The 14451-nt window shown below is 37.2% G+C and overlaps 1 protein-coding gene across 10 annotated transcripts in view; it reads left to right on the top strand.

The window, feature by feature from the left end:
- MAPKAP1 (MAPK associated protein 1) overlaps positions 1-14451 on the top strand; it is a 106904-nt gene that overhangs the window by 13104 nt on the left and 79349 nt on the right. For all 10 annotated transcript variants that reach the window (XM_083807252.1, XM_083807255.1, XM_083807253.1 and 7 more), the window contains 2 exons: positions 1697-1786; positions 6615-6763. In XM_083807252.1, the coding sequence (XP_083663378.1) occupies positions 1697-1786; positions 6615-6763 (239 nt within the window). The remainder of the gene's footprint in view (positions 1-1696; positions 1787-6614; positions 6764-14451) is intronic.

The raw sequence follows: 14451 nt of genomic DNA, 5'->3' as shown, positions 1-14451 counted from the left end.
GGCTGGGAGCGACCCTCGCTGCCCCGGGCCGAGGCGCAGCACCCGGCTGCTGGGCGGGCGGCCCGAGGCCAGGGGCTCCCCTGTGGGTCAAGGTCCTGCTCTTGAGCTGCCGATGGCGGCCACCAAACGGGATGAAAACGTGCCTCCTTCTCATTTTTCTTCCCGTGTTTTCCTTTGTCTGTTAGATTCATGTTAATAACGGATGTTTTGCGAAGGCCCGCCCGTTCAGGAAGAGAGGGTTTCGGGAGGTAATTTTGAACTTCAGTCAGGACAGTAATTAGAGGATGGGAAAGGAAAAGGCATTTCTTTCAGAATAAAATATCTGCAATACTGCAAAATACTGCAATAGTGGTTTACCCAATATTTCCACTTATAATGAGGGATGCCACCTTTCTTATTTAACGAACAGTCAGATGCACAGAGGTATTTAGGCACTGACCTCGCGCCTGGGGAAAATAGGCGCTGGAGGCCCCCTTTGTGTCTGCACCTTCAACTGCTTGTTGCAGCTGTTAAACTGCAAAGTATGTGAAGAATTTTAATATTTTTTCATCAGTTACCACATTGATACTTTTGGGGTGGATGGCGGATTTATTTCTCTGTCCGCAGTTCATTTCAAGGGCTAAATGAAAAACAAGAATAGAAAATATTTATTAACCTTGTTTTAATTGGTGAAGTGGCTCAGGGAACTCAAATTGTATGTAAAAATTGTCAGAGTAATTTAGTATTTTAGAATCTCTTCTAAAAACCCATTTTAGTTAATGAATTATCTCAATACATCAAAATTGCTAATTTATCCAGCAAATTGTTTCCTTCAGTGATCAACATTATCAGTCCTACTTTCCAGTCTAATCTTCTTTCTTATTTTGAGTGTACCTTTATACCATCGGTTAATTCTTGGGGTCATTGTTTTGGGTAGCTGCTCCCAGGTTTAGTTAACAGTAAGATCTCTCTCAGGAGGCAGTCAACAAAAAGATGATCTAAGGTATTGTCTGGTACCCTGGCCCCTAAGTTCTTCGGTATTACAGCTACTTGAGGCTTTTTGCAAACCCTGTTTTGAAGATGGAGTCAAAATACACGTAAAGAAATATTATATTCATTTTAAGATTTGACTAATGTTGTGAAGATACAAATCATTTATTTTACTACCTATAAACTGTTTCAGCACACTGAAGAAAAAGCTATGCTAATTTATATAGCTTTGACATTTTATAATTTTCATGATTTTTAGATAAAGGATTTTATATTTAAAACTTTAATAGTCTAGTCTGAGTTCATTTATCTTTAATTTTTGAAACGGGTAGAGTAATTCATAACAGTAATTTTATTCCTGTAATGTAATATTCACTTCAGTTCATTTGTGCATTAAAATTCCTTTAAGACCGTTATTAATGATTTATATAATGAAATGTCATATTAATCACAGAAGTTTTCACATTTTATTATTCTCTTCCATGTTAATACTATCTTTATGATCTCTATTAATGTTTTATATCCTCTAATTTCAATTATAAATCAAGAACATTTTCATGTTTTTGTTGGTATTTGCTTTTCAGGGGTGCCACCTTTAAAATTTTATGACTTTTTCCCCTACACATGCAGTATAAAACATCTTTATTCATATAAAGGTAGTTAATTATGTCTTTGTTTATAGTAAACTTTCATTGACAAACTTATAGTTATAATATTTCTTTTCAAGCTCAGAGACTAGAACGTCTGCGGAAAGAGAGACAAAATCAAATAAAATGCAAAAATGTTCAGTGGAAAGACAGAAATACTTCTTACTCAGGTAAGAAGAAAAGATCATCTATTTTCCTACTGTTTTTATTTCTGCTTTTAATGGTTACAGCATTTTCAGTTTGTAATTTTCACTTCAACTTTCAAGGCATAAAAGAAATACTAGCTATTGTATTTGCCTGCCATTCCCCAGTTATGCGGTTCCCATAGTGCGTTGTTTGGGGGGGGAGGTTGGGGGCACAGGCTTCCCGCTTGTTTTCAGCTATGTCTGGGGTGTTCCAAATTATTAATAAAGGCAAAGTAAAGATTAAATTTTTTAAATCTAGTTTGTTGGTTTGAACTACTTAGAGTGGCTGCCTTTTTTTTTAATGTGAGTTATTAATACAGTGTTTGTGTGTTCTGTCATCTTGTAACAACATTGTTATCTTCTAATACTTTTATTATCTCAGTGAGCAAGAAGTGGCAACAGGAAAGATTTTAGTGTCATTGTGAGATATTTAAGTAACAGGACATACTATCGTTGCTGTACGGTACCTGATTGGCAAGTGTCTGCATTCAAAATGCAGGATCAATATCTCCATACAAGTTAGGTTTTTCTGGCTATTTCCAGAGGTATTTGGCCTGCACAGTAAGGAGGAATTTCTTAGAAATTATATTTATAGAATTTTTATGGTCACTTCTCTGGATAAGGGGGAAGTCTATATGCGATCTACTTAAACAAAAGCATAATAAATGCTGTCTTAGCTTATACTAGTATCAGTGACTTCTACAAGAATATGCTGCTTTTTTTACTGTTATATAATGAAGTGCTTCTGACCGGATGTTCTACATAGCTTGAATTGTAATGTATGAAATTAAAAATCTGTCTCAGTTCTCTTATTTCATAGTTCAAGCTAGTATCTATTCCTGTTGTATTTGACACACATTCAACCTTTGTGTGGTCTGTCATGCCTACTTCTTTCAAAATTTGTGTATATCTTAATGAGGTCCCCATGTAATCTCTTTTTTTTTTTTTTTTTGCCTAAATCCTTGTATCTTCCTGGCTGTCATTTGCAGAGCCTTTTCTAGTTCTATAGCGTCTCTTTTTAGAGGACTGAACAAAGCTGCTCACATGAGCAACCCGGTTGCACTAATCCTTAGTACAGTGTTCAGCTATGGTTGATACCTCTAGTAATGCATTCTAAAATGTTTCTGCCTTCATTTCTGTAAGCTGAGCTGTACATTTTAATCTGCCATAACCTCAAACTCTTTGGTCAATATTTTTGTAATGTTTGACCATTGGTGATGCAACTCTTTTTTTTCCTTATCCCTAATTTAACTGCTTGATACTTCTTTGCAGAAATATCCAAATTGCACTCAGATTCCAGCTTCCTCCTGTCTGTGTGTTTTCTTATTCATGTAGGCTCTACCATGACAATTAGTTCCTTTTACGCACTCCCTTGAAGATAAATGTGATGCATCAACCAGCAGCGAAGGAGGTGTCCTGCTTATTAAAAATGTGCTGGGCTTTCGTTTGCCACTGCAGAAGCAGGCAGATGGATCAGGACCTCCCTGCTGCAGATCAAATTTAAATAAAAAAATAAATTATGTAAAAACTCCAGGCACTTGGTATCTCTCTGTATTGGCAGAATTGATTTTCTTTCTCAGCTTAGTAACTGAGGTTCTTCATGTTTCTTCACTTACTTGCATGAAGAGCAACACAGTAGTAATAGGCCAGGAAAAAGAGAAGCTTTAAAACATATCATCTGTATCTCCCGTTTTGTTCTGCGTGTGAGATGCTGTCTGTTCTGTTCCTTGAGTTTAGCATTATTGGTAAATATGTATTAAAGGAGTAACAATAGATACAGCAGTTCTCACATGGGGGAATTTGGCTGTCTTCTTCCAACTGTGTTTATCTGAGCTTTAGACAAAGTCAAGCTTATGGCTGACATCTTGCAAACTAAAAGGATGCCGGAAGGTTGCTCTTTTGTACTGTGTTAGTCTGAGAGCATCATCTCCATAGATAACTCGTCACAGAGAGATGCCCTGCTGTAAAAGGAGACTCTTACTAGCGTTTGCATTGTCCTGGAGGTGGTCATAATGTATGTATGTAGTCATAATTTGAGGTGTTAGGCAAATGAGTATCCTTCGTGATTCTTTTTTTTATTACTATATACATAAATAAAAAGTCTACTAAGCAGAATAAAGGGAAGTGAGAGATGAGTAATTTTGTGTATGGTAATAAGAAATAAGGAACGTATTTTGTACTAATCTGTTTGCCTGCCATCATGAGACAAGCTACTTGCCTTGTGAAAGGAATGAATTTGAGAGGAGGTTGTAGAAAAGAAACTGTGCATTTGGAGTTGGTTAGGGGACTAACAAATACAAAGATGCTTCAGGGGCACTGACTGACTGGAAGTGAAGTGGAACACACTGGAGGTCTTTTCTGTTCAGCTGTGCCACCAATTCACTTCAGCTTGATGTGCATCAGTTCTTTTTCAGTAGAATGAAAATAACATCTCAGCTTCATGTCGTATAGAGGTCTTGCTGTCTTAGTAAAGCAATTTGTGGGTCCTATAAACCAAGTGTTGATATACATAGGAAAAGGTGACTCTTCTTTTATAAAATGCTAGGTATTTTTAGATTAGCCTATGAAAGCAAATACTAAGTCATTGTATTTTCATCTTCCATTCATTCATTTAGGAACAAATAGAATGTGAATTCACAATGTACTGACAGAGTCATTCAAAAACTTCGCACTTCAGCTCTTATATATTAACTTGTATAGCTAAAAAAAACACAAGCTGGAACAAAAAACATGCACAGAATAACAGGAAAGCTTACTTTCAATTAAGAATTAAAAATTATGCAGTTAAAAAAAAAAGTAAAAAAAAACATTAGGTCTTTTTCCATGTTTTTTTTCCATGAATTTTAAAAATGCTTTTTCCTAAGTTGAAGGAAATAATTGCAACTCTCTCAGTTGGAGTCTATAAGGAATTACTTGACAAAGTGTGTGATGAAAGATGGTAGATTATAGAATCTATCTTCTAGGCCTTTTGCACAAATCTTCAGAAGGTTTTAGGTTATTCTTCCTAACTGGGATGAATTTTTTGAAATTGTGATATTTTTTTTTTGAAAAGGAGAACTGTTTCCTCAGCCAGCTGAATTTACTGTCCTATAGAATGCGCTATTATTTAAACTCTTCATTCACGTAAGGTATTTGACTTGCGTGAAAGCTATACAAAACTCAAAGCAAACCAGATGTCACTAATGAATGCAGAATAATTTTCAAGATCCTCTTTTTGCACATCCCGAAAAAGGAAACAATAAGCAAATCATCTTAATGTTTCCGTAGAGACTAAAACACTTGCTTGTTCACTTGAGCCATTAAATCCATTATTTTCAATCCAAAACATAATGGGTGAGACCATTATTTTCAATCCAAAATAAATGGTTGAGACCGTTATTTTCAATCCAAAAAAAATGGATGAGAAATACCAGGTAGGGGTAATGCTCTAGCATAATTGTAGTTGAGTTTTTCTGTTGTTGTTTGGTTGGTAGGTTTTTTTGTTTGTTTTTAACAAAAGTAAGTTTGTGACAAAAAGCAGAATCCCCAGTGGTGTTTAAGTTGCCATATTTTTAAAAAGCATTTAATCAAACTTTTTTGGTTAATCGCAGCCTCTCACAAGACTGTTAGGTATCCATTAGTACAAATATTTAATAGGTTTGCCAACTGCCTGAATTTTCAGGCTGGTAAAATAAATTGCGTTTTTGAGTAGCTATAATCTGACAAGTTTTAATTTCACAGTTTAAGAAATGAATCAACTCCCTGTAGATAGAGTCCCTAGTCAGTCTGCCTTAGGAGCTTTTTCATTTCCCTGGAGGAGCAACACGTAAATCTCTGAGATGTGAGAGAATCCAAACGCATGAATGAAGAGCAGGGTCAGTCCAGGAGAACTGGTGTTGGTTCTCAGATAATGATTGATTGAGTTCGGGGGTTCTTTGCTCCTAGAGCAGATGTGGAGAAAACTTGTCCAGATTCAGTCGCAGTTTTTTGCAGATGAGACCCATTGGTATTAATAATGCTAAAACACCCCAGGCTCTGTCCTGATTTTGTAGTGTCCTTGTAACATAAGAAGCCCTATTTAATTTAATTTATTTATTTAAGTATTCTTGTAAATTTTGAGTTAAACTGTTGCTGGTAATTCAGCTATGCAGTCTCTTCATATGAAAAGAGCTTTACAATGGAAGCTTTTATGAGACCTCACAGACCCCACAAAGTATTCATTAACTCATATTACCTCTGTTTTTAGAAATTTTTTTAGCTTTTTTAAATTGTCCTGAATGGTGTTTGTGGGTTTGACACTTTGAGAGGAGACCATATCCAGTCTACCACAAGAAGTAAAATCCAAAGGAATGGTTCTTTTGGATCAGATGTAGTCTCTAGCCTACTGCTGGCAGCACAGTGACATTATAGTATAGTAATAGAGTGTAATAACACGTTACAAGCTCAATTTGAAATGCTATTGCATGGCCTATTGCAGATGTAACAACAGTTCTTTAGAAAAAAAAAAACAAACAGTCAAGCAGAAAGACCAAAACTGTCTAATTCTCTTTTTGAACCTTTATTTTTATCTCGACTCAAGTGGATCTTGTAGTGATGAGTTCATTGTATGGGGAAAAATGCGTGTCTTCCTCAGCCAGATGTTAGCATTGTTTAAACTTCTAATATTTTCATATTTTTGGGCTATAAAAGAGTGGTGGTAGATTGTCTTGCTAAAGCATTTACTGTTTTATATACTTTATTGTGTTATCCCTCTTACAATGTCATCTTTTTGTGGTAATCAGTAGTCTCTGTACATCTCCTAATACAATACTCTCATCTCTTTTCTGATCTACAGCAGAGGAGCTGAGCTCACTGTTTGAAAAAAAGAATTTCAGAGTAAAATCTCCATGTTCTGGGAAGCAGTCAATATTGTCTGTGCGCCTTGAGCAGTGTCCACTACAGCTGAATAACCCCTTCAATGAGTACTCAAAATTTGATGGCAAGGTAAGTAAACCAGATATTTTTCTCTTATATCCAGGTGATCCCTGACCTCAAGATAAGCCTTAGGCAGTTCTCGTGTGCATTTACTGGTTCAAACGTTAATTAGTCTTTGTAGTAGGCCATTAGTTATTTTGGAGTGGTTATCTGGAAACATGCATCTCTTCATATTAAACATAATAGTTCCAGATTCAGTAGAACCAGTTCTCCACTTTTCATTACAAAATTGTGCCTTACCTTGCTGTTTTTCTCCTCCAGCAGGTTCATTAGGTAAACGTATAGTGTGGCAGAGTTCTAGATCTTACAGAGTCGATGGTGAGACCCTTTGTATAAATGATTGGTTATTTGGCACTTCTGAAAGTCTCTTCTGCTTAGTCACAGCACAGCACTTGCTAAATATTCCACTATTTGTGCTGTCTTTATCTTCAAAATGCTCTCACAACAGTAGAAAAATCCACCCTCTGTTTAGAGGGTAGAAAAGCGTAGCTGCAACAGGACAAGATCTCTGGGGGAAAAAAAGGACTAAAGAATGTAGTTCTGTGTAAGTATTCGTTTATGTAACAAGTCAAGGAGGTTCACTACAAACCTGGGGAGGTTAGATTGATTGTTTGTCTGCACTCATTTTAAGAACTTGCGTTTGTTACTGCTCCGAATTGTGGATTACTATCTTCCCTTGTATGCAAACTAGTTACTCTTTATTTTCTTGCTATGTCATAAAGTCTGTACTGAAATATAAATGTTGTGGTGGATCAGTGCCATTTTTCTGAAACAATTACAAATACTGCATGGATCGCTTTTCAGTTGGATTTGTTCATTTGTTTGTGAGTGTGTGAAGTTTGAGCTTCATTGCCATTCTGATGGAAGAATTTCATATTCTGTTAAGTATTCTTAAAGTGGAAAGTCAGATATGTAACTCCACTAGCATATTTAGAAGTAGTTAGAGTATTTGTAGAATGGTAACTTTTAAACCATGAAGTTCATGTCGCAAAAGCTGCCTCTATTCTTACTTCAACTACTATGGACCAGTAAGTATAATACTAATTCAGTTTTCCAAAATGTCTGGCCTTATTAATAAATAATAGCACTGCTTTGCTGACAACACTAAGACACCTTGCTGTTCTTATCTCATGAAATTTCAGTTTGGCAAATGTTTACATGTACTTCCAACAGTTACAGACAGTGGAAGTAAAAATAACATCAACACATCTTTAAGAGAAATTTATTATAGTTGAATGGTGTCCCAGTCTTCTTGATTTAATACTTGAGCATGATTTGAGATCACTGCTAGAATTTTTATCAGGAATTTGAGAAACTTAAGCATGTTTCCCTCCCATTTTGATAATCAAAATTGCTTTTTATTTATTTATATGAATTATAGTTGACTGTAATGAACATCTTAATTTTCGTATTTGTCTGATATATTTAGCAGGTGATTGTTCCATTTGAAGGCAATAGTACTGTACAAATTAGTTTCAGATATTAATGAAATACATCAGTGTTACTCAGTTGTGATGTGTAGGGTGAGATTTAGAAATGAAAATACTTATTTAACTCTCCAAAATAATTGAATTGGCATTTTGTTAGGCTATAAACAGACTATATTAATTATAAAAAGATTGTTTATATTACTCCAAGTTTTTCAGTAGAGTGCTTATAAAATTTATTCTCTAGACATCTGTATCTATTGCCATTTTTTTAATACCTACTTGACCATCTGAGATGTAGAGGAAACATTATAGTTTGCTAGTGACTTATTCTACTTACATAAATTTTGCTGTATTTTCAGGCAGTAATATAAACATCAAGATTTTCTTTTTTTTTCTTTTAAAAAGTATTTTTAATGAAATATCATTGATCTGGTATTTATTGATAATAGATGAGCAGTATTTTTCAGATAAATGCAATTCTTTCAGGGAGTAGTGCGTGACTTATTTACATAATTAACAGAGCCACATATCTCTTGGGGAAATGATCTCTAATTGGGGAGAGGCAGGGGGGATAAGGAGGGGCTAGGGGCCTAATTAAACATGTCTTCTAAAAAAAAAACTACTTAATTATGTATTTACTCAAGGGATCACAGTGGCTCTGAAATCTTTGAGATTATAGCCTGGCCCTTCTTTTTTTATCAGTGTACTTGAGTATTGTAATGTAAGCTTTCAGCTTGTTGGCTAACACCCGTTTTGGGGTAAACCTTCAGGAAAGCTCTTCTTCGCAGTACGTGAGCTTTGTTCCTGTGGGTAGTTAACTGCTGCATGCTGAATGCTTCCAGCTTACCACTAATTCAGCTCCCTAACTGACCTGAAATGCTATAAAACCTTTCTATGCAGGGTCTTCCTTGCCCTGCCCCACCCTACCCCAGCCTTTGATGTATTGTTTTAAGCTAATTAGTTAAAAATAAGAAAACATTGCATGCAATAACGTCAACAATTCATTAAAATGCTTACATCTTGCAGGCGTTTTCTGCCAGATTTAGTGTCTTTTTCATAACCACTTCTGCAATTTTATGAAATAATAAAATTTTAAAGCACTCTAATTTCTTCCTGTTCTGATCAGTTCATTAATTACCGAAAAATTAGAGAATATGGCTTGTGAAATGCAACTACATTGGAAGCATTTTAATCAGCTCAAGAATTCAGGTGACTCTTGGCACATGGTTACACGGGACAGACTTGTGGCTTTCATGTGCATTGTAAAACTTCAGCTCTAACCAGAAGACACACTTACAACTTCTCATGCCTGCATATTCAAGTTTTTCCTTAATGTAGTTAATGTAAACCTAACTCTTGCTTGCATGGTTTGTAAATCATGTGGGTTGTACATCTCGGTTAATAAATCTTGCAAACTCTTGCTAAGATTATTGTATGAAGATAAGCCTTATTTATTAATTCAGTTGTCATTTGTATAGTAAATTACTTGAAGGCTTAAGAAATCAGTTGCCATATCGGTTTCCTTTATCTGCATGCAAACTAAATCATCAAACATTTTATAAGGAAATTCAGCTATATTGCTGTTTACAAGTTTTGAAAAATCATATTTTGATGGCTTATTGTCCCAACTGGCTGACTGTTGATAAGGTTGGGAAAATAAGACAGACCATAAGACAGAGTCGAAAGCCATAGCCATGTACGAGCAATGAAACACAAGAGCATTGTAACCACTTGTTTCAGTGACAAAACTGTGAGATTCACAACATTCAGATTAACATTTCTTTTCAGGAGTAACCACAATTATTAGATAATGACTGTTGATTTTTAGCGGTAGGCTTTGTTGCAGAATCAAGACCTTAATCATTCAATTCCTCAATCAATTCTTAATCTTAATCATCTAAAATCTTTATTTTGATATTCAGAAAGAGGGTCTAGTATTACCTGTCTGCTTTCATTAATTGTTTTATAAACATACATCTTTTCATTCTATAGAAATTCAGAATAATCTTTTTCAAATCACAAGGGTAACTTGCGTGAGTTGCTGGAAAGTGGGGTGATGAGTCTTACCTGAGATATTAGTCATAAAGGATACTGATTTAGTACAGTATTAGTGTCAAAGTTATTCAACCTCATGACCGTTAGCAAAAGTAACTAAGAAGAAAATTGTTGCCAAGTTCTAATTACTGGGACAGAGGAAATGCATTCAAGAATCGACTGTTCAGCTCTGCAGGAACCTGCCTGACTAACTCTTGTTAAGGCCCCTGTTCACAGTTCCTGTGGAAGTCATCTTTGAAGCCCATCCACATCCATTTTTTTTTGTAGTCTCTGCCACCTTTAAGAAATTCTAATCACTAAAGTGTCTTGTCAGTTCAGTTTTTGAGATGCCTCTCACCAAATGGCTGCTCTTATATCCTTAGAGGAACGTTAACAAACACTGAAGTGCTACAGGACTGTTGAAAAAAAATAAATGCCAAAGATATGCAAAATAGTCAAAGAAGGAAACTGAAATCAAAATGTAAAAAAGGAATCATTCAGCTTTAGAATAAACTTGATGTGCAAGGCCAAAAACTTTTCTTGCATGCAGACTAGTCTTCTTGATATTTGTTACTGCAAAATCCATAATTACTAGCTGACAATCAAGGCTTTAAGAAAGCCTTCTAGTTTTTCTGACCTTACAGGGGCTTTGTGGGCTTACTTGACTACTGGAGATAATTTAAAAATAGGTTACCATGAATTTTGATTGGACAGATACTCAAAATCCTATTGCAAAGAATGGTACCTCTGAATGGTATTAGTTTTTTTGTGGGTAATTTTGGTAATGTGTTAAAAACCAACAATTTCTCTTACAGCAAATGTTTTAAAAATGATGCTGTGGAAAGCATGGGGGGAAGGGATAATTCATGAGTGCTAATTGCTTGGCTGTTAATTTTCATAAGTGTTGATAGAAGCAGTTCCTTAAATTAAACTTTGTTTAAAATGTATCAGGGGAAATATTCCACAATGTCGGGCCTGAAGTGAAAATTAATATGAATGCTGTGGCAATTAACACATACTGGTTAATAGCTTTTAGCAGCATTTTGGGATGATAGTCCTTAAATACATTTTTGCATGCTGCTCTTGTTTCAGTCTTGTTTAGGTGTATTTCTGGATAATCATGAACAAATATTTTCCACAGTCTCCAGTATTAAATAGTTATACTCGAAGAAAGTACATAAAGAACTTATGAAAGAAGCAATACTGTTGTATTTAATATTGAGAATGTTTAAAACAATCCAGTATTAAAATCAGTGAAATATTTTTTTATTTAAATACTCTGCCCCAGAGCTGTGTAAAATGTCCCCATCTGAATAAGTTTGCATAGTTTTTTTTAAATCAGTTGCTTTTTCTGCCAATTTGAGTGGTTTACATAAAACATGCACTCTATTAAAATACTTGAAATAAAGATACTTAAGTTACCATTTATATGACCTTTCAAATGGTGTTTGGATTAGGTGCACGTTACTCTGCTCCAGCACACACCTGCTTCTAACATATTGTAATAAAATATACATAATGTTGCAGGTAGTTGTTAAGAGAGATTTATTAGAGAGAATTGTGTATAGTTTTTTTTTATGCTTTGCGAACAACAACTCAAGATCTGAGTTACACAGCCTTCCAAGTTTTGGAAGACTTGCTTTAACTATCCTTGTTGTGATGTCTCCGTGCCCCAGGTGGCACGACGTGGTGAGACGGGCCAACGCAGCTGCCGGAGAGGTATTTCGCTTCTGCTGAAGCGGAGGCTGTGCTGTCCTCCTGGCTTGGCTTTGCACTTCGTTTGGCCAGGTACAAGCAACGTTGCTTGGCATCACCCCTGCTGGGGGACGATCCCGCTCACCTGGGGAAGAGGAGCGGGCTCCCCGCACACCAGCACGGCCGAGTAGCACGTTCCTGGCCGGGGGCTCCCGGCAAGCTCCGCGGCCTCTCACCGCAGTGCTGCACCTCACCGTGCCGGTGCAGCGCTGTGCGCTGGTGCTGGCTCAGGAGAAGGGACGGGGACACGGGCACGGGAAGGTCAGGGACAGGCAGCGTCACGACGGGTGTTGCTGGTGTGGGCTGCAGCCTCTTGCTCAGCCCAGTTCCAGAGCTGCACCGTTGGGCTTTAGGCACCTGAAACAAGCGCTGGGAGCACATAGTTGTGTCCCGCTTTCCTGTCAGCATGCTGCAGCTCCTTGTAAATTTTTTCACCCAGTCAAGACGGGGAGTGAAGTCTCGTGTTATACTGAGCGTCTCTTGCCATCGGTGACGTGCATTGCTAATGATGTAGGGTTTCGTAATTTTGGTCCTTACGTGTAGCATCACATCTGCTATGCAGACTGAGTCCAGTCATGCTTTCCTTAAGATGGAGATTCTTAACTGAAAAATTACCACTTTCTAAAATAAATTTTCTTTCATAATACATCATTAACATGAGTAGTGCTGCTAGCTGAGTTGTATTTAAATAAAACACCCCTCTATTAAGAATGCCCGGTTTGTTCTTTATGGTGTCCAAGCTGTAGTGTTTCTGAAGCCTAACCAGCACGCGTGGCTGCTGGCGCTGCCCCCGCTGCTGCGGGAGGTGGTGCTGGGAGGAGCGAAGCCTGCGCCCAGGGGTCAGCTGGGCAGCGGCCTGGAGGTGACAGCACGCAGGCCTCGGGCTTCCATACAGCGATTAAAATATATTAAGCTCGAAAGTTGCTCAATTTAAAGTACTTCAGAAACTGTTTTGTTATTTCCTACAGAAAAGCCATTTATCAGCAGACAGGGAAGTGCCTTGTGATGGTGGCTGAGCGCTCGCGCTGAGCGCCGCTGTGCGGGCAGGGAGCGGATCCGAGCCCCCCCAGGGCTGTGCCGCTCCCTCACGGGCCGGCACCGCAGCCGTCACCCGTCACCGGTGGCTCCGGTTCCTCACAGACGCAGTGCAGGGGTGGCGTGGCCGATCTGCTGGCCAAACTGTCGCCTGGGTAGCGTGTAAGGAGGCTGAATGTTGTTTTTTTGCTGTCACCTCTGTATGGGGACATGAGTTTTATCTCACAATTCCAGGCATTTCACTTGCATTAAAAAACATTTTTCAGGCCTTATGCAGGTTGAATTAATGTGGATCTGGTTTGATTAACTTCTTTCTTGAGGGCACATTTGATTCACTTCTCCCTCTTCTGTACCTCAGCTCCGTGTCTCTTGCTGCTGCTGTTCGCAGTTGCCCTTACTAGGCGGCATTCCTGCCTTACAGAGAAATCCCCTTTTGAAGATGGATCTGGGTTTGTTCATGGCTTGTTGCAGTGTTTGAGCTCGTTGAAATGAGCCAACAGCCCTATTGGGATAGTACTTCCCAAATCCTGCATTGTTTTGTGAAACCTTCTGCTGTCTGGTGTTTGCGTGTCAGGATCGTGTTGTCAATACTGCCGTGCTTCCCGTTAAACTTAAACTCTAAATAAGATGAAAGTAAGTTTTGAAGACCTGCAAAGTATGCTACTATGTAACAAAGAATTAAATTGATTTGTTATGTGTGCATTTAGCTACAATTCATTTTAATTGTCCTTATGAAGTTAAAAAGTATTAGTGTCAGATAAAGATTCATCACCATAGTATGATTTAAAGCTGGTGCTATAGAAAGCAGGCATGTGTTCTGGCAGATGTTTATATAAGGCACTGTCTCTTCTGACAGCAGTTAAAAAGTATGGTTGTAGTAATCAAATTGTGGTGCAGCATCTCAGAGGCTAGAACCAGATTGAATTAAAATAGATATAAGATTTATGAATAGCAATAGCTGTGATAAAATTTCACTACCTACTTTAATGGGAAGGACCTTTACACAGTACAAGAATAAGATTTTAAATTGTGCCTTCCAATTTTTTGTTGTTGTTTTTTTTTTCTTTTTTTTCCCCTTCTGGAATAATATTCAGTTATGGAGAAGGAATAAGCATATTTTCGTCAAAGATAACTAAGATACTGTACTGTATTTTTAGGACTGCATAAATATTACTTCAGGAAAAATATGGGATATTCTGATTTCAGTGCTCATCTTTCTTCTACTTTCATATTTCCATAGGATTTCCTCTATTTCCATCTCAGAAAGGAATGATATCTTACTATGCTGAAGTTGACATTTTAAATGACAGAACTGTAACTGTTTAGGATAAAACTTTTCTTGAATCATGTTTCTTCTTACTGAGATGAGGTGTGAAAATACTTTAAATGGCTTTTTTAAATTCTGCTTTTAAAAGAAGACTGAGATGGCTTTTGATTCCTTAT

Source organism: Anser anser (genome assembly GCF_964211835.1).
Source record: "Anser anser genome assembly, chromosome: 21".
Lineage (NCBI taxonomy): Eukaryota > Metazoa > Chordata > Aves > Anseriformes > Anatidae > Anser > Anser anser.
This window is presented reverse-complemented; position numbering and strand designations above follow the sequence as displayed.